The sequence below is a fragment of the Camellia sinensis genome, chromosome 2 (assembly GCF_055761805.1).
Source record: "Camellia sinensis isolate YWXY chromosome 2, ASM5576180v1, whole genome shotgun sequence".
NCBI lineage: Eukaryota > Viridiplantae > Streptophyta > Magnoliopsida > Ericales > Theaceae > Camellia > Camellia sinensis.
The window spans coordinates 45865259-45889795 of NC_138962.1; the positions used below are offsets into that span (position 1 = coordinate 45865259).

The 24537-nt window shown below is 31.0% G+C and overlaps 1 protein-coding gene and 1 long non-coding RNA gene across 2 annotated transcripts; both read left to right on the forward strand.

Moving 5' to 3' along the window:
• The first annotated feature begins 14287 nt into the window (after nt 1–14287).
• LOC145819539 (uncharacterized) lies at nt 14288–17309 on the forward strand. Its single transcript, XR_014360297.1, has 2 exons — nt 14288–14825; nt 17108–17309. It is a non-coding gene; the product is annotated as an uncharacterized LOC145819539 (long non-coding RNA).
• A 5901-nt stretch (nt 17310–23210) lies between these two features.
• Nucleotides 23211–24020, forward strand: LOC145813489 (lectin 9-like). The gene has a single exon (XM_082908957.1). The coding sequence runs from the start codon at nt 23211–23213 to the stop codon at nt 24018–24020; it is 810 nt and encodes a 269-aa protein (XP_082765083.1).
• The last annotated feature ends 517 nt before the right edge of the window (nt 24021–24537 follow it).

Below are 24537 nucleotides of genomic sequence, written 5' to 3' on the forward strand. Positions count from 1 at the left end.
AAAGGTAAAAAAAATTATGATTTTAATTATCAATATTTGTGTTTAAAAAAATGAATGGTTTATTTCAAAAATATATTTGTCGTCTATTTTTTTGGAGACAAGCTATAAATGAAAAAATTATGATAGTTGGATCGAACTAAATTTTTTTCATGAATAATATACATTGTGGGCTTCACAAAATATACTGTTTAGATCATCGAAACGAGACCCGTATTGGGCTCTACAGACCTCTCAAATTCGGTTATGTTGATATTCTAACATGAGAAAAATCCAATCTAAAAAAAATTATTCTATTCTATAAATTGTTACTAAAAAAATTCATTTAACCATTATCCTTTTAATAATATCAACCTGACATCTAAATTATTCGATTTTTACCGCATCGTTAATTACCATCTACAATGTAGAGAAAGTTACAAAAGACTTGACTACTCTTTTTGCCTTGAAACTCAAATAGTCAGGCCGGCTCTACCTGTAATCTATTGAACATGCGGAGAACTGTGATTTAATTTACGGAAAATGTCTCGTAACTCAAATTTTATAGCTCAAAAGTGGCTCAAATGGCCAAAACGACGTCGTTTTGGCCAATTTTATGTTGTTCTGTACTCAAAACGACGTCGTTTTGGCCATTTGAACCACTTTTGAGTCACAAAATTTAAGCTACGTAGCATTGTCGTTAATTTACAAGTAATTCAAAAAATAAATAAATAAACGAACGGACGGACCTACCAGATAAAAGTCACACCGTTGTGGTGTTAAATCCCACATCGAAAAATTCAAAATGTTACAATTATTACAAGTTTTAGTTAGCATTATTCTAGTTTATATGACTTTAGGTATAGATTACTTTGGATGAGTTTTCCAATCGTTTGTTAACGATGGAAGATATTTAAAAGAAGGAAAATTTACCCATAAGTCCTAGTTTCTGAAAAGTTGAACCATTTAGTCTTAAAAGTTTTCTTATGCTCCATTTAGTCCCATTTGCACATCAATCTAATGTTTGAAACATTAATCTGATGTTCGAAATCTAATGTTCGAAACATTAATCTGATGTTTGAAACATTGTAATGGGACCTTTCAGTCTATAAGAAAATTTTTAGGACTAAACAGTGTATAAGTTATTAATTTGGGATTTATTGGTGCATCCCCCTTAAAAGAAGGGTTAATTTATTTTATTTTTTAAGTTATTGTTATTTTATTTATTTTACCTTTTAGATTATTAATTTCATCTATTTTGTCCTTAATTTTTTTATTTTTATTTTAGTTCATATGATTCAATTAAAAATAATCCGTTCAAATCAAATAACGGGCAGAACCAGCCATAAATTTTATTCAGAGGGTCTGAGGTAATTTTAGAGAAGTCTGAGTAGATAAATCTGTTCCGAGACTTCTTGATTTTTTAACCAAAGTCACCTTTGTTAGGAGTAATATACCACAAACTTACCATTATCAATTCAAAAATTACTCAGAAATTTATCTCTATCACTCATCACATGAACCCCCACACTAAACAAATTAATCTCTACCACATAATTACTCACTCAAAAAATTCTAAATAAATAAATCTGAGTTAGCAGACTTTCTCTCGTTGTTTTTTTTTTTTTTTATTTCTAGAAACGTACTTTCCCCTTTCCCTTTTTTTGTTTTTTATTTATCTATTTATTTATTTTAACTAAGGTACTTTACCCCTTTGTTAGTGAGGGAGAGACTGACTTAGTTGACCAATGATTATTTAAAGAGTTAGTGACATTCTCATAGAAAAATTGATAACTTTCTAATCAAAAGTCTTTGGATTGAGAAGTATGTGAAAACCGAAGACAAATGCAAATTGTATTTTTGTTATTAAAAAAAAAAAAAAAGCACATTGTATTTGAAAATCTTAGCGTCCGCTCTTAGTGTATACTATGAATAAAAAATTAAATTAATTTGGTAATTATAATTTTTTATTTTATTATATTTTTTTTCAATAAAAGAATGATTTATTTTTAAAAAATAATATTAGTTGTTAATATATTTAAGACAAACACCATAAAATAAAAGGAGAATTTTTTTAAAGTTTTTGGTATTAAAATTTTATAGAATAAATGACCTGTAATATTTTCATAGTAGTTGGTGCCCCTCAACATTTTTTCAGAGAAATTTCGATCTAGAGAAATTTGTTTCTCTAGTTTGAAATTTCTCTAATTTGCTCAATTTTTCTGATTTTCTCTGTATTTTGAAATTTCTCTACATTAAAATTTCTACGATGTGTTTATAAATTTCTCTGTGTTTTGATCAATCTTCTCTAATTACTTATAATTTTCTATATATTTCAACCAAACCATAGAAAATTGATGATATATCCGCACCAGATCGATCACCCAAATCAGCAACAACAACAAAAACCAATTTATGAATCAAAAGATGAAATTCACAGTAATTTCACAAAGTGAACTGACACATGGCCTTAGAAGCCAACGCCGCATAAACCGCTACAGCTACATCAGGGTCGGCCCTGTCCTAAGGCAGGTAAGGCTTGTGCCTTAGGCCCCATATTTTAGCCCAAAAATAGGGCCTTCAAATTTAAAAAATTGTTATAGGTTTAACCTTTTTTTTTCTTTTTTTTTTTTGGTTTTAAGATCCATTTAAAGGGCCCCAAATGTTTTATTGGGCCCATGTATAATTTAGCCTATATTTATTTATAAATGTGTTTGGCCCATATTTATTAAAATGAAAATATATAAATAAATAAATAAAAAACAATAGGGCCCCTAAATTTGGTAAAACATATAAACATATATAACATAGGGCCCCTAAATTTGGCCCAAAAATGGGGCCCCTAAATTTGGTAAAATAATATAGGCTCAATTTTTTTTTTTTTTTTTTTTTTGGTTTTTGGATCAATTTAAAGGGCCCCAAAATATTTTTTTTGGTCCATGTATGATTTACTCCATATTTATTTATAAGTGTAGTTTGGTCCATATTTATTAAAATGAAAATATATATTAAAAAAAAAGTGTTTGGGCTCAAGAAAAATAATACATACAATATATGGGCCATTTTTTTTTATTTTTTATTTTTACCTTCTTTATCTATTAGATTTTAGTGGAATAAATAATTTTGCTCAAATTTTTTTACCTAGGACTTTATCAATTTTAATTGAATAATTTTTTTTTAATTTTTTTGTTCTAATTTTGTTTTATTAAATTGTTTTATTTATAATTTTAATGATTATATGTGTAAGTAAATTTTTTTATGGTTACAAACAAATAAAAAAATTGTAACTTATCGTTTTATTCATGAATTTTTTTTCAATATAAAAGGGCCCCCATTTCCGAAATTCGCCTTAGGCCCCGACGAACTCGGGGCCGGCCCTGAGCTACATTGGCCGCCATTGCCTCAAAAGACGATGCCATGGCCTTCATTTGATGAAAGTAGTGTCTGTATCTTCTTCCCATCTAAGAGAAAAACAAATAGTTGCAAGTTTTATGTCAATGAAAGTTTGAGAATTTTACAGCATAGAATAGTTCCAGCGTTTGCTTGTTAGTTTTTTCCTTCAATAAACTTGATTCCCCCGTTTTTCCCACCTAGGTGTGTATGTGTTGCTGCGGTAGTCTTTGTTTTTGGTGTTTCAGGGAGGGGTCGTCCATGTTCTTCATTCGTGCGCTCTTTTGCGAGTAGGAGCTTGAGGGATGAACTCTGGTTCAGGTTTGGTGGAGAAGTATCGATGCTTTGTTTGGGCGGAAACATGGGTGTCGTAGTCGATCCAGATCTGTCTAGTTTTCATTCGAGCGCTCCTATTCGAGTGAGAGTTTGAGGGGTGAACTTTTTTCTAATGTTTGGAGGTGTCCCGGCGGTTGGTCGGTGCGTGGATTTGCAGTGGGTGTGAGTAAGAAGAAGAGGTGTGAGTAAGAAAAAGACCTGGTGGGAGTTGATCTGTGGGTGAGTTATGGAGTTGCAGCAGCATCGAGTTTTTTCCCGGTGTTGGCTATGGAGCCTTCTCGGCCGGTTTAGCAGCATAGGTGTGGTTGGTGAGGTGTTGCAGCAGCTCTGGCGGTGTGGGCTTTGGGAGTTGGGAGTTGCAGCAGCTTAGGGGTGGCGTGGGCAGCAGCGTAGGCGTGGGTGGTGAGGGCTTTGGGAGTTGTAGCTGGAGAGGCGTGGGTCTTGACAGAGTGGGTTGGTGTTTGGACTTTAGTTTGGGTGGTTCGGGCAGCTTGGGTGTTGGTTTAGTTAACTTAGTTTGTTTTGGGTGTTTTGGTGGATTGATTATGTGGAGTTTCTTGTATTTTTTTTCTAGTTAAGTCTTTCTTGACTTTTTTTTTTGTTTTAAAAATTGAGAGGCTAAAGGGTTGGTTGTATGGATGCGAGTAGCAGTAGTAAGGGTATTTTTATACTTTTCGAACCTTTCTCGATGCATGTCATCTTCCTGTACCTTTAATTTCATGCTGTTAAATGAATTTTTTTTTTTTTTGCTGATAAAAAAAAAAAAACATAGAATACAAAGATTTTGATAAAATAGAGGTAGGAATAGAGGTTTCTGAAATTAAATGGAGTTGCCACAGTTGTCACCATGTGGGCATTAATAGAAAGGCCCTCTCAGTCAATTAGTTCAAGATATCGATTCTCTCCACCAATTTCATGTTTCTCTTTCTAGTCTGTTATTCTGGTTCTGTTATTCAGCAGAAGTTCTTCTATCCCATCTATATTCGGGGAAGATGAGAGAGAGGAGGTGTGATATATGGGTGTAGGTGAAGGACCTTATGTTACAAAAAGAAATATTGTGAATCTCTTTCATTACTAAAATTTGGAGACAGATGTTAAACTAAATATCACAAAATAAAAAGGTTACGTGATTATCAAATTAACTTTTTTTTTTCTTCATAAATAATATACACAGAGGGTCCTACAAAATAAATCTCATGTACCTCTTAAATTCTCTCAAACTCAAATTTAAACTTGAAAAAAATTCAACCTACCCAAAAATATCTTTTTGGATATGCAACAATTGCTTCTAAAATGGTGAATTCATTATTAGCTTACTTAAATTCTCAAACCCTCTCAATCCATTGTGTCTTTATTCCTCAATCAAATCCTATCCTCATTTTTTAGTGTAATGGAAGCTTGTATGATGAAAATTTAGATTTTGATAATGATATCTTCGTTTATAACAAACCTAGAATTGAAAACATAAGTTTTAGTGCTTAAAATTGTCGTTTTCTTTTTTTCTTCAGCACGTTTCGGTAAACAAGGTCAAAACTATTATTATAATTCGACAATCTACAACAAAAAAGTATAAAATGTTTCGAACTTCAACTTCCAAATCAAAATAGATTTTTTGACAATCAACTTCCAAACCAAATTAAAATTTTCCATTATCAATTTCTGAATAAAACACATTCGTTAGACATTGTATTCCCCAACTGACCTGTTGTTATTTTTTTGGACATTGTCAACCTAATCCAAAAAACGATTGAAATTGGTAAAAAATTATAAAACTTTAAACAAACTTATGAAAAGCTACGAAAATGAGTAAAATAAAATTAATATATTTATTGAATTAAACACAAACCTAGAATGATATTGAATGGATTGTTACAATAGGGAAGATTGAATTAAAAACAAGCTGCACTTTTTCAACCGTCAACAATGTACAAACGGCACCATGTTTTTTTTTTTAACGGCACCATGTTTGAGTGTGTACATTGTTTAGGATTTGAATGTGCGCACTATGTTTTGGGTTTGTATAAGATGTGCATACAATTTTACAATTATGGCATATTTGGAAAAAAAAATGTATGGATTGAGCAAAATTAAGGTTTTGTTTGGTTTGTACCTAGAGATACAATTTTTGATAAAAATCTCAAAAATTTGTTTGGTTAAATAATTTTGAAAAAAAAAAAATCCAAAATTACTTTTCTCTACCCATGAATCAATCATTTTTTCTCACTTCCCTCTCTTTCTCTCACAATCTACACATCAATCAATCGTTTTTTTCTCTCACACACATTTATTCAACTATATATAAAAAAAAATTAAATTAAATTAAATTAACCCAAACTCCAAAACTCAAACTATTATCAAATTATACAAACAAACAAATTTTCAAATTTTGTAAACTTTTAAAAAAAAATTACTTTCAAAATTATTTCACAAATACAAACCAAACATGGCCTAAATATTTATAATATTTTTACATGTGTGAATTGAGAAGAATGTACACAAAGTGAAAATAATGTGTACCGGTGTGGGAAGGGAGATTGGATTGCTTTGGTGATGATTTGGGAGGGAAGATTGATAGTCCGAAGGGTGTAGTAATCCCCCTCTGTAAGGGGATTAGTTTGACTGGATTTTGATTGGGATTAGGAAAATAGTGAGCTGATTGAGTCTATTTTATATAAAAATTATTTTGTAATTTTTTTTACCAAGTACACCTGTTTGTTTTAATAATTGTTTTAATTTTTTTAATATGGACATAATTTATTTATTTATTTTATATAAAAATAATTTAACAATCGCATCTCTAACCATCTCCCACACTATCATCAAAACACACATACTTTTACTTAATCCCCTCACTAACAATTTTCACATTAATAATATCTTCACTAACAATCACATCTAACGTAATCCGCCAAACAAACGTGACCTAAAACTATTCTCAAAAAATACAATTAAACAAATTTTCAAATTTTATAAACTTTTTCTAAAAAATTACTTCTCAAAATTATTTCACAAATAAAAACCAAACATGGCTAAAATATTTATAATATTTTTAAGTGTACGAATTGAAAACGATGTACACAGAATGGAAATAATGTGTAGAACTAAGTTCCCAACGATCCGTATTAAGAGCCAATCTCAAGAATGTCGGTGTAATTTATCCAAACATCTATATAACAAAAACAGTAGTCTACATGCATGGATTTGATGTCATACCTTTCTCGTTCAAAAACAGGGAATACCCACTTTGACCAAATCACAAGATTTCAAACAATATACCCCAAATTGAATACACTTTTCCTCATCTACATACTTCCAATCCCATAAATTTTCTCGATCACAACAATGGCTTTCCAATCACACATTCAGCTTTCTTGTCTCTCAATTATCACATTTTACATTCTTCTCGCAACTCCTTGTGCAACTGCACTAAACTTCAATATCGCCAAAATCGGTCCCAAAAATTTCAACGTTGACATAACCACCAATGGAGACTCTTACATCTCCTCCAATGGCGTCCACCTCGCAGCTGACAAGTACGATACCAACTTAAATTACAAAGCCGGCAAATCTACCTACATCAAACCGCTTCACCTCTATGACAGTGTTATTCCGGCAAGTTGAACGACTTCACCACCTATTTCTCCTTCGTGATTGATTCGGATGGAAGTTCAACTTTCGGAGATGGGCTTGCATTCTTCCTTGAACCTTCCAATTCTAGCAGCACCGCAGACACCACTACAGGCGGTGCCATTGGGCTTCCAATCGATCCGTCGACATTGAAAGCCACTAGCCCATTTGTCGTTGTGGAGTTTGACACCTTTCAGAATTCTTGGGATCCACAAAGCATCACTCCTGCTACTCATCTTGGAATCAATATCAACTCTATTCAGTCTAATGTGACTAAAGTATGGTACAATGACATAGTTCATGGGATAAAAAATCAAGCCGTGATTAGTTATCGCTCTGAGTCGAAAAAATTGCGTGTTGTTGTCCCTAGCACTATCAATAATGCCATAGTCATACACGACCCTTCTTTCAAGGTTGATCTAAAGGACTACTTGTCAGAATGGGTTACAATCGGCTTCTCGGCTGGAACTGGTGCGTGTATTGAAAAAAATATTGTTAAGTCATGGAAATTTAATTCAGGTTTTTAAATTTGAGAAAAACAAAGTAAATGTTACAGCTCTAAGGGCATAAGATAATCTTAGCATTAAATAAGGTATACTAGCTATCAATGAATAATTGGAATAATTGTTATTATTCCTTAGATGGATATATACATTTCTATTTGGTATAATATGTTATGGATGCATCTTATAATACGATTTTGTAATATTTTATCAGATTGTGGATGTTCTATTGTGTTGTGTATAAATGAAATAGATATAAGGTTGTAAAATGATCCACCTGATAAAACAACTGCACGAGTCAAAGCCAGCCATGCCTAGCTACCAAGGTTCTAAATCGCGGTATCGGGTAACGTAACGGTATCGATCGCGGAGTATCGGTATCGGTAGTATCGATCGGTACGTATCGGGAATCGGGTGTTGCGGTGGTGAAATTTTAAAAATCATTTCAAAGGTTTTTCAACTTTTTCTTTCCCGTACCGGTCCGAACCGGTGAGTATCGGCCCGTCGCGGCTTGTGTAACGGCTTGTGTAACGCTTACAGGCCGATACGTACCGGGACTCGGCCGATACTCCTGCGATTTTTAATCTCAGTGGTATATCGGCCTGTATCCGTCGCGGCACCCCATTTTTCCGATACGTATCGGCCGATACGTAGCGTATCGGCCGATATTTAGAACTATGCTAGCTACAGAGTAGCAGCAGCTTCAGTTGCAACTGCAGCTCAATCACACAGCAGTGGTAGATATAGAGCAGCAACAGTTCTGTCAAAGCTGCATCCTATAGAAGCTCCAGCTTCAGCTCCAGAGTTCAATAAAGCCTGCAGTTATTAATCTGTTAGAACTATAGTTAGCTTATTGTAAGCTTGGTTAGGTTAGGTAGTTAAGATTAGGCAGTTAGATTAGTGATCTTCTGTATATCTTATGTCTATATAAGGCATAAAGATCTTCTGTATAATTCATTGAATGAAATAAATCTGAAATTCTTTACCACCAAATTTTTTATTTAAAAAAAATAAAATTATAATCTACGCAATCTTACAGCCTCAATAATGTCATTCCAATATTTTCTATCATCGACAATTACCTAAAGAAACACTCATCGAAGCTTCTATACTCTTTTTCCCCCCCCCCCCCCCAAAAGAAACACTTACTAAAAGCTTCTATACTCAATTTTTATTTTAAAGTCAAAGGAATTGACAACAACATAGGCGAAATGGCAAACAACGTGGTGGGAGAATTTTTGACTTCAAGATGTCATCCAAGATAGGAAGCACTCGTCAACAAGTTATAAATCAAAACCTAAATTACATTTTTCACTTTTGCAGTTTATATTTATCTCATTTTGTTTTTTGATCTTTTAATTATTTTAATCAACCTCAAAACTTTGAGTGAAGTAGCAATTTGGACTATTTGCATAATGTCATTTTAAAAACTAACATAATGAGTTACATTTGGCTTCTCGATTTCAATTGGTGTATTTTTTTAAAAAAATGTTGGCAAGGAATGAAAATTTAAATCAAGTTTGTAAATTTGATAGGAAGAAAGGAAATTTTACGCGAACTATATAAACCATAAATCATAACAGTAAATCTTTAGTCCCAAACCTTCACTCTCCCACCTAGGCTCACTGCTGGCCAGCTGCTGCCAATGGCCATGGCGGGTCGGCTAGCCGTTCTCTGTGTGTGATCACTACAAGAAAATGCATTTTTGCCGACCATTTTTGGCTACCAAAAACAATTTAGTCGCCAAAAGTCACGGAATTGGCTACCAAAAATAATATTAGTCGGCAAAAGTCAACTTTTTAGCTACTAATTTTTTTTAGTAGGGGAATGTTGATTATTAGCGACTAAAAAAAATTTAGTAGCTAAAAATATTACAATTGGCGACTAAAAAAATTTTTAGTAGCTAAACATATCACAGTTGGCGACTAAAAGAAAATTTAGTAGCCGTAGAGGTACCTTTAGCTACTAAATTGTTTGGTAGCCGAATGAAAATAAAAAAATTAATTTTTAATCTTTGGCGACCAAAATTTTGGTCGCCAAATGTTAAGTTTCGGCGACAAAATTCCTTTTTGTCGCTGTAGACCTACTTTTGTCTACTAAATTGTTTGGTAGCCGAATGAAAATAAAAAATTTAATTTTTAATCTTTGCCGACCAACATTTTGGTCACCAAATGTTCAGTTTCGGTGACAATTTTTTTAGTCGCTGTAGACTTACTTTTGGCTACTAAATTTTTTGGTAGACGAATGAAAATAAAAAAATTAATTTTTAATCTTTGCCGACCAAAATTTTGGTCGCCAAATGTTCAGTTTCGGCGACAAAATTCCTTTTAGTCGCTATAGACCAACTTTTGGCTACTAAATTGTTTGGTAGCTGAATGAAAATAAAAAAATTAATTTTTAATCCTTGCCGACCAAAATTTTGGTCGCCAAATGTTCAGTTTCGGCGACAAAATTCCTTTTAGTCACTGTAGACCTACTTTTGGCTACTAAATTGTTTGATAGCCGAATGAAAATAAAAAATTTAACAAAATAGTTATTTTATTTTATTAACAACAATACCATTAGTCTCCACTTGAAAATTTGACTAAACAAAACAGTTATAGTTTTTTTTATTTTTATTTTTATTTTTATGAAGAGGTTGTACACCCACCATCCAAAAATATTAATATCTTATTTTATTTTTTATTATCTCAAAATATTAATTTTTTAAAAAATTAATTATTAAAATAATATGAATTTCTTATTTTGTCCTTTTTTTAAACCCATTAATAATACAAAAAGTACAATTATGACAATTGTTATTTCTAAAAAAATATACTATGAAAAGGTAATTTTGAAAAATTAATATTTTTTAAATGTAATAATTGTATTATAAAAAGAAATTAAATTCTGAAAATAGACTATTATTTTGAGATGGAAGAAGTAGTCGGCTTTCATTTGACGGGTTGAACACATCTTTTAATAATTGGGCCCTCACGCGAAAGGTATGCTAAGATGGGCAACTTGTTATTGTCTGTTTGTCGATAGTTTTACATTGCAAAAATTTAAAGGCATAGTTACAGGTCAGTCTGATGAATTTAATTTTTAATAATAAATTTATTATTTTTAAAAAGTACAATTAAACTATTTATACTTTTTACATCATCATATTTCAATAACACTAATAAATTAAGAATAAATCAAAATTCACAAATAAAAGACAAAATATCCCAATTATTTATCATTTTAATAAAATTTTCAATATTATTACCAGTACTAATGAAATAATCATTTTACAGACACAAAACATATATTTAAAAAGTTTTAAAAAAAATTCATTATCAAAATGAGGGCTAAGTGTGTAAAAAAAATTCACTCATGACTTACGAGTAAATAAATATGATTTGTAAGACTTATTTTTAAATTTAAACTTTCTAAATATTTCTAAATTTTGTAATTTTTTTTTTCACAAACTGAGTCATAAAACTCCAATAAAGTAAAAAGTATAAACAATAAATAAAATTAAAAAATATTAATTTAACAAGCCTGATCTATTTTTCACATCTCTAAAAAAATTAGCAGCAAATATTTTCACAAAATTTTATCTTAATTTGAAATTCCCTCTCAAATTGGGGATTCCCCCCAAAATTTTGCTCTAACCCTTCTCCGTTTCTCATCTCACTCTCACACACAACTCCTTCTCATTCCTCCTCCCTCACGGACGATTTTGTGTAAATCCAAAGTCGCCACCGCCTGAAATCCAAAGTAGCTACCGCCGACTATTACATTCTCACCAGGTAAGTTGGTTTCACTATTACAAAAATAGTTAAAGATCACACTTTGACAAAAAAAACTATCTCACTTTTATTAGAAGTGTGATAAAAAAAAATTCGATTGATGTTTTAATCACACTAAATTAGATTGAGTGTGATAATATTTATTTTTTATGTCACTTTTTAATTAAGTGTGATTATATATATATTTTAATCACACTTCTAATTAAAGTGTGATTATATATACACTACTACAATAATATTTATTTTTAATCGCACTTTTTAAATAAGTGTGATTATATATATATACTTTTAATCACACTCCCTAAATATGTGATTGTATAAAACACTTTAATTTGATTTTAAATAAGTGTGATTACGTATATTACTACCATACCCCTCTCTATATGTATGTATGTCTTTATCTTTTTGAGTTATTTTAGGGTTAGGTTCACACTCACATAGACACATCGCCTCTCTCTGCTCTACTCACACGACTGTTGCTCTCTCATAGCCGACGTCGCTCCTTCCTCACTGACGTCTCCCTTCTCCCTCATCGGCGTCTTCCTTCTCCCTCACCGGCTCTCTCTCTCTCTCAAACCGTTGTACGAAGACGAACCAAAGTTCATTATGATTTTCGCCCCCCAATTAACTCTTTCTCTGGTATGATTTGCCTCTCTCCTCTATCAACTCTTCGATTTGCCTCTCCTTCTCACCATTTTCAGCTCACCGATTTCTGCTATTTTCTAAATCTTTCATCTCTATTTGGTAAAACCCTAGCTCTTGATTTATTTTTTATTTTTAAAATGGAATGGATTTCATATGGTTTGATCGATTTTGATTCTTATCTGAATGTTTGAATTCTGCTTTGCTTCAAGGTTAGGTTATGAGCTTAATCACAATCTTATAATTATATATATTTTTGGAACAAATTATTTCTCGGTTCATTTTTGTAGTTATATACATATTCTTTTGCCTCTATTTGTGTCATTTATGTGCATATGTAGAGGTGTAGAGATATATGTGGTAGTTGTGTGAGTCATTACTAATAATTTTTTGTTTTAACTTTGGACATAGTTGGTGATTAGAAAGGATGTAGTTTTGTTGTTCAATGAATGGCAATTCTGTGAAGTGTATGTATTATATTTGGTGGGAGAACAGCTTTGGTTATTTATTAGAGTGCACCAGGGCACCCGAACACTGCTATGTAATTGTTAAATGATCTAATTATTTGTTCAACTAAGTCACCTGTGGGCAGTCCCATAATCATTTTACTTTTTCTCTTACAAATATCACATCTAACTACAAAAAAATCTAATCATCTTCTCAAGCACAAAAATTTTAACCTACTAAAAAATAGCTAAAAACTAAATGGGGTACTAAAATAGCCAACTTCCCAAACACCCATATTATTTGTCAATCCATTCCAGTTATGTCTATTCCTATTGTTTGTCATTAGATTGTCGTTAGAACACTTATTGAGGGGTGATTGTGCAGGATGAATGGGAGAGCAAAATTGAGGGAGCAGGTGGACATGTTCATAATAAGATCAAGAAAGTTATATGGTCTATGTACTGAGTTTTGAATTCTTCTCGTTTATTTGAGATGTGTTTAGGCACTCTTACTTCAAAAGTTACATTACAGACACACACTGCTTAGTTGTGAGTGGAGTGCTGGATAATAAAGAGGCTGACATGAGGAAGGAAAGGTAAAGCTGTCCCTAATTACTGGCCTTTAAGTGTAGTTATTTATTAGTCATTTTCTTGACTTGTAGTGGTTTCATTGGAACAGGAGGATGAAAATACCTATCATTAGAGAGGACTATCTGGTTGATTGTGTCAAAAGACCAAAAACTTCCTTTTGATCTATACACAATTGAAGCCATCAGAGAAGAGTCTAGCATGGTCACTTAAAGTGAAACGGCGAAATGCTGTACATGAATCATCTGGCTTGCAAGATTCTGGCCACATCCTTGAGGATGGAAAAAGCATTTACAATACAACTTTGAACATGTGTGACCTTTCAACTAAGTAATTTCTTTTATACTTCTTTTGAAGCATTTTTACCTTAATTATATAAATTGTTGTTGCTTTTTGTGGTTTAAAATCCTTAGTGCTGTGGTCGCCTTACAATTCTCTATTCTCAAAGATGAACTTGAATTACAAAGTCTATGCTATTTACATGGTATTACCTGTGAGCAAGTTGTTTCAAATTTTTTACTTTTAATTATTATATAGTCTCTCTCTCTCTCTCTCTCTCTCTCTCTCTCTATCTCTCTCTTTCTTTTCTCCCTCTGTTTGTTTGTTTGTTTGTGTGGTGGTTGGGAAGGGGGGGAATTTCCATAGTTATCCTTTTATTTTCAATGTGACACGGCAATTGAATTGCTAATGCAGTTCAATGATTTTGAAGTATCTTAAATTTGAAACTCATCTTAATTAAATTAAAAAAAGATTGAGTTTCATGTTTACGAGCTGCATACTCTTTCCAGTGGAAACCTAAATGCTTTGGATGTATTGTGATGGTGCCTGCAAATACACTGGTTTATACTCCTATGGAATTGAGGATTCTCTACAATCACATACTGCATAGAAATGCGACATATGAATCACTTGGTGGGGGGTTACTTTCTAAATTCTGTTTCTACCTCACTTCAATTTGCTTAACTGTAATTTGTTGTGGAATGGACTTATGAATTGATATAATATTTCCTTTTTAGAGCCCTCATTTTCATGTGCTTCATTTTTTGTATTAATAAATCTAAACTTTTGTTTGTTTTTCTCTTTGAAGTTACGATATCCTTTAAATCATTCAAGAGGATAAAGGTTCGGGTTGTTTTGTTTTTTTGCAAATGGGGTCATGTTGGAAACAACAAAATTAGAGGAAGCAAACTTGAAGATATGTCAAAATCAGATGCAATTTGAGAATTCAAACGTCTATTCCTTGAAAAAATTGGGAACTGATGGGAAGCATGGGAAGGGAAGAAACTTGGCAGATTCTTTCCTTTGGACATTGTACTGCTGATTTTATATTCCCAATTTTTTTTTTTCTTTTTCCAAATGTTTAAGCTCCCTTATTGGGCCCATATCTAGTATTCTTTTCCTGATGTCAGAATATTTGTTTTTGTAGGATTATGAGGGGTCAATAAAGAGGTGGTCCCTAAGAAGAAAAATATTAACGATGCAGGAAACCAACTTGCACCCCCATTAGGAGAATTGATGAAGATGCTCTTTAATGCATACAGGTTATAACATATTTACTATTTATTCAATTTACTCTGCATTTTAATTTCTAGAGAATGTCTTTGCAAGAAATTTTTAACTATTGCAGAGCTACAATGATGGAATTTGAGATCAATATGTCGGAAATGCCACTTGAAAAACTGAGTAAAAGTAATATCCAAAAAGATACTTTTCTCTAGACTCTACTTCTCTTTTAGTAAATCTAAACAATGCCTTTAGTGGAGATGCAGAAGTGATATCATTGTCGTGTTGTCATACTTGTTTGTTTATTTAGCTGATGAAGTTATAATTTCTAATGTGCTTCCTTAATATCTTCTCCAGGTCTTCCTTAATATCGTACTCCTCGCCACTAGGTTGATTTCCATAACTGATTGATTCCTTAATATCTAATGTGTTGTCATACTCTTTTTTTTTCTTTTCATTTTTTAATATATGTAATCACAGTTAAAAACTTTTTATTAATTCCTTTGTATATGCTTTTGAACATTTAATTTTTATTTATGAAATATATGATGTTATTTCATTCAATATATGGTTGTGATTCGAAATATATATATAGTATATAGTGTGTATTGTATTATTCAAACGTGCGTACAAAACTAATATTGATTATTCTTTAAATATGTTGAATTCGTTTTTTTTATCACAGGTTTTATTAGTTATTAATCACACTTAAAAGATATGATCTAAATGTTTTTAATCACACTTAACAGATGTGATCTAAATATTATTAATCACACTTAAAAGATGAGATGAAATCATTTTTAATGACACTTAAAAAGTGTGATTAAAAATGACCCATTTTATTCACACTCCCAAAGATCACACTTTAATAAAATTTAAAATGTGTGATTAAAAAACATACATCACACAAAAAAAGTGTGATCTTTATCTATATTTGTAGTAGTGTTTCTCTCTCTCTCTCTCTCTCTCCAATTTCTAGACGCTATCTATCTCCCTTATCTTCTATATGTTTTTGAATGGGTTTCTAAAATGGGTATATTAATAGAAGGAGTTTGATTTGTAGTTTTTTTTTGGATAATTCCCAAATTCTGCTACCACAACTGCCTCTCCATTGCCGGAAACTGCCGTACGTGCCTTATCGAGGTCGAGAAGTCGCCCAAGCCCGTCGCTTCTTGCACCATGCCCACTCTTCCAGGTTTTCATTTATTTTTTTACGGATTAGTAATGCCATTTGCTTAATTCATCTGGGTTTTAGTATTTTGTTGGGTTCATTATCTATGGTCTATCATTATTTAGAAAATTTAGATCATAAACTCTGAATTTGGATCATTGGTTTAGGTGATTGTTTGTTTGATATGTGGATTGTTAAATTTTTTGCCCACCAAGTGTTTGATTCTATGTTCAAGTGACAAATTTATCAGAAACAATTGGAACATGGAGTGTTTGAATCTGTTTCAATCTGCTTTCACAATTGAACATGGTCACCAATATATGTACACCATTGTAACTCTGTTACAGAGTATTGTGATTTTATTGAGAGATAAACAATAATGAAGATCATTAGAGAGATAGACATTAATAGCAAATCAAACCACTGCATAATTAGCCAAGCCCCATGGAACATGGTCATCAAAAATTGGGATATAATCTCACCATTGTGTTTGTTTGTATGCATTTATTGATGAGATATGTTGTGGTTAAATTCTCATTCGTTGATGAATCCCCATATATTTTATTCATATTTAGTTGGAACTAGGTGGATTGAAGACAATTTTAAGCTCTAACTCACTCAGATTCTTGTACTTATTTGAATGTGTTGGTTAGTTTAATCATATGAAAAGAAGTCAATTTTGGGCATTCTGCATATTGAAGACCTATTTCTACTACTTGGTCTAAACTTGAGCACATCTAATTCAACAAGCTGCTATAAGAGCTTGACTGAGTCCATTTCAGACAATTTTAATAATTTAAATTATTTATTATGCAAGGCTCATTGACTACTATTAAAAAAAATTACGTTAATCGAATATTTGTAGTAATATGGTCAAATGATATATATTTTTTAGTTATGCGTTAATGATTTTGACTGCTAAGATATGCTTGAGAAAATACCAAATTTTGTTGCATCTTAGATTGATGATTGATAGTTGTGGATTTACTTATAGATCACTTGATTTTTAGCCTCCTACTATATTTGAAGGTGCGATTATTACAATGTTTTATAAGACGTGGGCAATGGGTGTATTGGAAAATGTTCTTGCATCTTTCCATTCCATTTCTCGATTTTCTGATTGCATTACTACATATTACAATTTTGCAGTTGGTGTCTTCAGAAAGAAAGGTACCAAACTATATGAAGCAAGCTTGAAGGATGAGAAGCGTTTAGATCAATGGCTTCATTGTTAAATTAAGCAAGTGTTTTAGTAAATAAATTTAATTTTCCCATCATGTTTACACCTTCAAAATATTCTGTAAATGACATTTGATGTAGAATTTTTTGTACAGAGGACATCTTTTTTGTATGATTTTGTGTTTGTATGGAATTATTATTTTGGGTTGGATAATTCAGATTTGTATAGAATTTGATGTTAAAAAATCAAATTTTTGTATTGTTGAAATGAAATAGAAATAGATATATGTATTATTTTGTTTAAATACAGGGTGCATGTTGCACGAAATAAATACAGGTTGTGAAGAAATTAATTATAATAAAAAAAACACAAAATAAAGTTTATTCCATTAAATGTTTAGCAGCGAAAAAAAAAAAAGAAGTGAATTTGTTAGTGACTAACCAATTGGTAGCCAAAAAGGAAATCAATATTTTTAGTGACTAAATATTTGGTAGCCATAAAGAACCCAAAGATTTTTGGTGACTAAAAATTTAGTAGCTAAAAATATAATGAAGACTTTCGACTACCAAATGATTAGTAGCCAAAAGTTTAATAAAATGAAAAACAATTTTTTTGGCGACTAAATTCTTTAGTCCCTAAATGTAGTAATGTTGTGACTAAAACTTATCTACGACAAAAAGTTTTAGTCGCTGAAAATTTAATTAATTTTATTTGAACACTTTTGGCGACTAAATATTTAGTTGCCAAAATATCCCCTTTCCCGACTACTCAAAGTTTCGTAGCCAAATACTTACTTTTGGTTACTAATATTTTAGTCGCCAAAACATAACCTTTGCCGACTAACGAAAATTTAGTAGCCAAAACGTTTACTTTCAGCGACCAAAAATAGTTTAGTCGCCAACACTATCGCCGACAGGGTATAGGCGACGAGTTTGGCGACAAAATATTTTAGTTGCTAAATGGTTTCGGCGACTAAATTATTGGACTTTTGGCGACTAATATTTTGGTAGCCAAAAGTGACATTTCTTGTAGTGTCAATAGGATACTTTATATGTGAAAATGCAACTACTTGGATGATTAGGTTGATATGATGAAACTTTTTTAGTTGGGGATTATTTGTTTTCTTTTCCATTTTTCTGTAGTTGACTATACGGACTACTTGTTCGATGGATGTCTCAAACTAACTTGAAAACTAAAAAACGAAAGGCATTTGCTTATGATAATAGATAACAGACTTGCTCATTTATGTGAAGGTGACAATATTTAAATTTTAAATCTATAATTGTTTGTTTTTGTTTAGTTATATTTGAACAAATTAATTTTTTGCTTTAGTTATTTCGTGATTTCACCTTCTTTCCCTTCATGTTCTCTAATTAATTTGTTTTGAATAAAATGAAATACCAGTCAAATATCTTAGTTCATTATCACCACACACACACACATGAAAGAAAAACCTTACATCATTAATTGTGGGATCTATATTTAATTTTCACTCAAAAAAATAGTGTTGGTATATTTTTTTTGTTGACTTTTGTTTCTTACTTCCTTCGTTTATTTATGTTTAGTTGAAATCACACTATTTTTTCCCCTTTTTGATGAAATTTTCTTTGTCCTTTACTATGTGATTTGTAAATTGTACTCCTTTGTGTGGGAGCAATTCCTTTAATCTCAATCTCTTTGTTGGATTGAGTATTGTACCTTCTCAATCTGAGTACTCTTGTGGAGGATGGTATTCAATTTCATAGCTATGTCATTCCTACAAATGCACTTAATTAAGAAGAGGTTTTCTTCTGCCTTAGAGTTTTTTTTTTTTTTTTTTTTTTGGGGGTGGTGGCATCTTATTATGTTTTGCTCATGCTATATTGGTTTTTGGTTGAGCAAAGGAATCACTCAACAAGCCTATGTTGTGTCCTCTACAGATGGAATTTAGGAACAGCTATGAGGGAATGAAAGTTTAAGTTATATATATATATATATATATATATCAATCTTACCTTCAATAATTTATAGTCTTTACTCTCTTCCTATTTGTATATATGCAATGTATTCAATTCTATTTAATTCTTTTTTTTCTTTTTTTCTTTTTTTTTTTTTGTTTGAATTAACTATACTCTCTTGCAGGTGATTTTGTGTAATATCAATTTGAACCAACAAGTAGATGCCTAAGACCTTTGGGTCTATAGCTTATGATAAAATGCTAGGTGGAGAACAAAGATACGAATAGCAATTCTATTTAAAATGCAGATATTTTGTTGGATGGCTTAATTGTACAAAATAGCAATTTATGTGTTATAATATACGAATGCTCTGCTTGATAATGTATTTGGAATATTTTGCCTTTTTCTTTTTCTTTTTCTTTTTCTTTTTCTTTTTTTGTAGTAATTCAGGTTAAGAGACAAATACAAAAACTACTATTCATAGATTATAGTAAACTACAAACACATTGTTTTTAAACTTTTGACAAACAAAATAATTAATTACAATAAAAATTAAAAAACAATAGATTTCTGGAACTCATAGTGGGCATTTGTATTGGCCCTAGCTTGCATGCTTTGCACGCAACCAACTTCAATAGTTATTTTTTAAAGAGGAGTTTAGTCAAAATTCTTTCATAATAAAACTTTAATATATTAAGGACAAGTACAAAAAAAAAAAAAATTAAAAAAATTAAAAAAATCCAACATATACCACTATCAAAATATTAAACTTTAAAATAATATAACTTTGATGTAGATGTCAGTTTTTAATAAAATTTATATTTTTAGAATCCTCTCATCAAGATCTATCAAATAAGATCAATATTGACAATGAAATCTATCATTCCTAAGTTTCCAATATTCAACCAAAGTAACAGTTGTTAGGAGTAATACTACAAATCTAGCTTTATAAATTTAGAAATTATTCAAAAATTAATCTCCACCATGCCTCAGATGGACCCCACATGAACCCCACACTACACAAATTAATCTTCACCACATAATCATTCACCCAAAAAATTTTGGATAGGTAAGTCTGAGTTAGTAGACTTTCCCTTTCAATTAAATTTAGTCTAAATCCTTCAATTGGACCCTTGTTTGATTAAAGACAGTCGAATTTATTTTGCTTCATAAATCCCCCCAAGGAAGAAGTATAATTGCGTAAGGACAAAATAAAATATCTTTTTTTGTCTTAGACAATATTGTCAGAGTAATATGTTACTAAAGTAACATATTATTGTAAGACAGAGTGACATATTACTGTCAAATAGAGTAACGTGTTATTATTTATATCAATTTTGGCGATATTAATTTTTTTTAAAAGAATTTCATAACCAATATGAATTTTATTTAATAGATCTTAATGAGATAATTCTAAAAATACTAATTTTATTAAAAATCAACATATAGATCAAAAGTTTTTTATTTTAAAATTTAATATTTTAGTAATAGAAGTATGTGTTGAATTTTTTAATAAATGTTTTCTATATTTATCATTTTTTTGTGTTGGATATTTTTTTTGTGATTATCATTAATAGGGATTTGACTAAATTTTTTTATTTTTTTTTTTAAAGATACTTTCCCCTTTTGTTAGTGGGGGAGAGACGGCCTTTTGTTGACCAATGATTATTCAAAGAGTTAGTGACAATCACACAGAATCTTTTTCCGAGTGTTTATTGTCTCAGAAAAATCGATAACTTTCTAATAAAAAAAAAAAGTCTTTGGCTTGAGAAGTATGTGAAACCGAAGCCTCATCCAAATTGTATTTCTGTTAAAAAAAAAATACATTGTATTTGAAAATCTTAATGTCCTTTCTTTGTGTACATTATTCATAAAAAAATGAAATTAACTTGATAATTATAATTTTTTATTTTATTATGTTTATTTTCAATAAATGAATGATTTATTTTAAAAAAATAATATTAATCGTTCATTTTTTTAGACAAACGTCATAAAATAAAAAGGTTACATGATTATTGGATTAACTTATTTTTTTCATAAATAATATACACAAAGGATTTTACAAAATAAATAATTCAGATTATTAAAATATGATATGTGGTAAATCTCGCGTACCTCTTAAATTTTCTCAAATTTAATTTTAAACTTGAAAAAAAATCAACCTACCTAAAAATATCTTTTCGGATATGCAATAATTGCTTCTAAAATCGTGAACACTTATTAGCTTACTCCAATTCTCAAAACCCTCACAGTCCATTGAGTCTTTATTCCTCAATCAAATTCTATCCTCATGTTTTTTAGTGTTATGAAAAATTTGTATGATAAAAATTTAGATTTGGTTAATGATAGCACCATTTATAACAAAGCTAGAATTGAAAACGTAAGTTTTAGTGCTTAAAATTGTTGTCTGCTTTTTTTCCTTCTGCACATTTTGATAAATAATATCAAAACACATTCGACAATCTACAACTAAAAAATACAAAATGTTTCGGACTTCAACTTCCAAATCAAAATAGATTTTTTGACAATCAACTTCGAAACCAAATTAAAATTTTCAATTATCAATTTCCGAATAAAACACATTCGTTAGACACTATATTTCCGGGCCGACCTATTGTTATTTTTTTGGACATTGTCAACCTAATTCGAAAAAACGATTGAAATTTGTAAAAAAAATTGTAAAACTTTACACACACTTATGAAAAGCTACCAAAATGAGTAAAATAATTTTAGGAAATTAACATATTTATTAAATTAAAAACAAACCTAGAATGATATTGAATGGAGTGCTACAATAGGGAAGATTGAATTAAAAGCAAGCTGCACTTTTTCAACCTTCAACAATGTACAAACGGCACCGAGTTTTTTTTTTTTTTTTTTTTTTTTTTTTTTTTTTTTTTTTTTTTTTTTAAAGTTACGGCACCATGTTTGAGTGTGTACATTGTTTAGGATTTGAGTGTGTGCACTATGTTTTGGTGTGTATAAGATGTGTTTATAATTTTACAATTAGGGCGTATTTGGAACAAAAAGTGTGTGGATTGAGAAAAAATTAAGGCCATGTTTTGTTTGAATCTAGAGATACAATTTTAGAGAAAAAAATCTCAATAATTTATTTGTTTAAACAATTTTGAAAAATAAAAAAAATCAAAATCACTTTTCTTTACCCATCAATCAATCATTTTTTCTCTTCCTCCCTCTCTATCTCCCACATCGTACACATCAATCAATCACTTTTTTCTTTCACACTCATCTATTCAATTATAAAAAAAAAATTAAAAAAAAATTAAATTATTCCAAACTCAAAACTCTAAGGTCATATTTGTTTACCAACGTGGGAGGGGTGATTGGATTGCCATGACTGTGGGTCCCACTCAAAACATGTTTGGTGATGATTTGGCAAGGAGGATTGATAGTCCGAGGGGTTTAGTAATTTTCCTTAGTAGGGAGATTAGCTTGATTGAGTTTTTGGTGGGATTAAGAAAATAGTGAGCGCATTGAGTCTATTTTATATAAAAATTATTTTTTTAATTTTATTTTTTTTATCAAGTGCACTTGTTTGTTTTAATATTTGTTTTAATTTTTTAATATAGAAATAATTTTTTTTATTTATTTTATATAAAAATAATTTAACAATTTTATTACTAACCATCTCTCCTATATATTATCATCAAAATAAACATATTTTTACTTAATCCCCTCACTAATAATTCACACATTAACCATCTTTTTAACAATTTCATCCAATATAATCCGCCAAAACGTGGCCTAAAACTATCTCAAAATATACAACCAAACAAATTTTGTAAACTTTTTCAAAAAATTACTTCTCAAAATTATTTTACAAATACAAACCAAACATGGATTAAATATTTATTATATTTTTAGATATGTAAATTGAGAAAGATGTACAGAGAGTAATTTATCCAAACACCTGTATGACCAAACAAGGGGTTGATAGGACATGCGTGCTGGATTATTAGATGATCACACCGGCTTCCTCTTTCAAAAACAGGGAGCACCCACTTTGACCAAATCACAATTTTTCAAACAATAATGTACCTATTTATACCCCAAATTGAATACACTTTTCCTCATCTACAAACTTCCAATCCTACAAATTTTTCCCATCACAACAATGGCTTTCCAATCACACATACTACTTTCTTGTCTCCCAATTATCACATTTTACATTCTTCTCGCAACTCCTTGCGCAACTGCACTAAACTTCAATATGGCCAAAATCGGACCCAAAAATCTCAACGTCGACATAACCACCAATGGAGACGCTTACATCTCCTCCAATGGCGTCCACCTCGCGGCAGACAAGTACGATACCAACTTAAATTACAAAGCCGGCAAAGCTACCTACGTCAAACCGCTTCACCTCTATGACAGTTATTCTGGCAAGTTGAACGACTTCACCACCTATTTCTCCTTCGTGATTGATTCGGATGGAAGTTCAACTTTCGGAGATGGGCTTGCATTCTTCCTTGAACCTTCCGATTCCAGCAGCACCGCAGACACCACTACAGGCGGTGCCATTGGGCTTCCAATTGATCCGTCGACATTGGAAGCCACTAGCCCATTTGTTGCTGTGGAGTTTGACACCTTTCAGAATTCTTGGGATCCACAAAGCATCACTCCTGTTACTCATCTTGGAATCAATATCAACTCTATTCAGTCTAATGTGACTAAAGTATGGTACAATGACATAGCTCATGGGATAGAAAATCAAGCTGTGATTAGTTATCGCTCTAAGTCGAAAAAATTGAGTGTTGTTGTCACTAGCACTATCAATAATGCCATAGTCAAACAAGACCTTTCTTTCAGGGTTGATCTAAAGGATTACTTGTCAGAATGGGTTACAATCGGCTTCTCGGCTGGAACTGGTGCGTATATTGAAAAAAATATTGTTACGTCGTGGAAATTTAATTCAGGTTTTTAAATTTGAGAAAAACAAAGTAAATGTTACAGCTCTAAAGGCATAAGATAATCTTGGCCTTGAATAAGGTATTTACCAGCTATCATTGAATAATTGGAATAATTGTTATTATTCCTTGGATGGATATATACATTTCTATTTGGAATAATATGTTATGGATGCATCTTATAATATGATTCTGTAATATTTTATTAGATTGTGGATGTTCGATTGTGTTGTGTATAAATGTAATAGATATAAGGTTGTAAAATAATCCACCAAATTTTTTATTAAAAAAAAAAATAAATTATAATCTACGCAATCTTACAGCCTCAATAATGTCATTCCAATATTTTATATCATCAGCAATTACCTAAAGAAACACTCATCGAAGCTTCTATACTTTTTTGTTTTTTTTTCCCCAAAAGAAACACTTACTAAAAGCTTCTATACTCAATTTCTATTTTAAAGTCAAAGGAATTGACAAAAACATAGGCGAAATGACAAACAACATGGTGGTGGGAGAATTTTTGGCTTCAAG

Coding starts and splice junctions, on each gene's coding strand:
- LOC145813489 (XM_082908957.1), top strand. CDS start 23,211: ATGGCTTTCCAATCACACATACTACTTTCTTGTCTCCCAATTATCACA.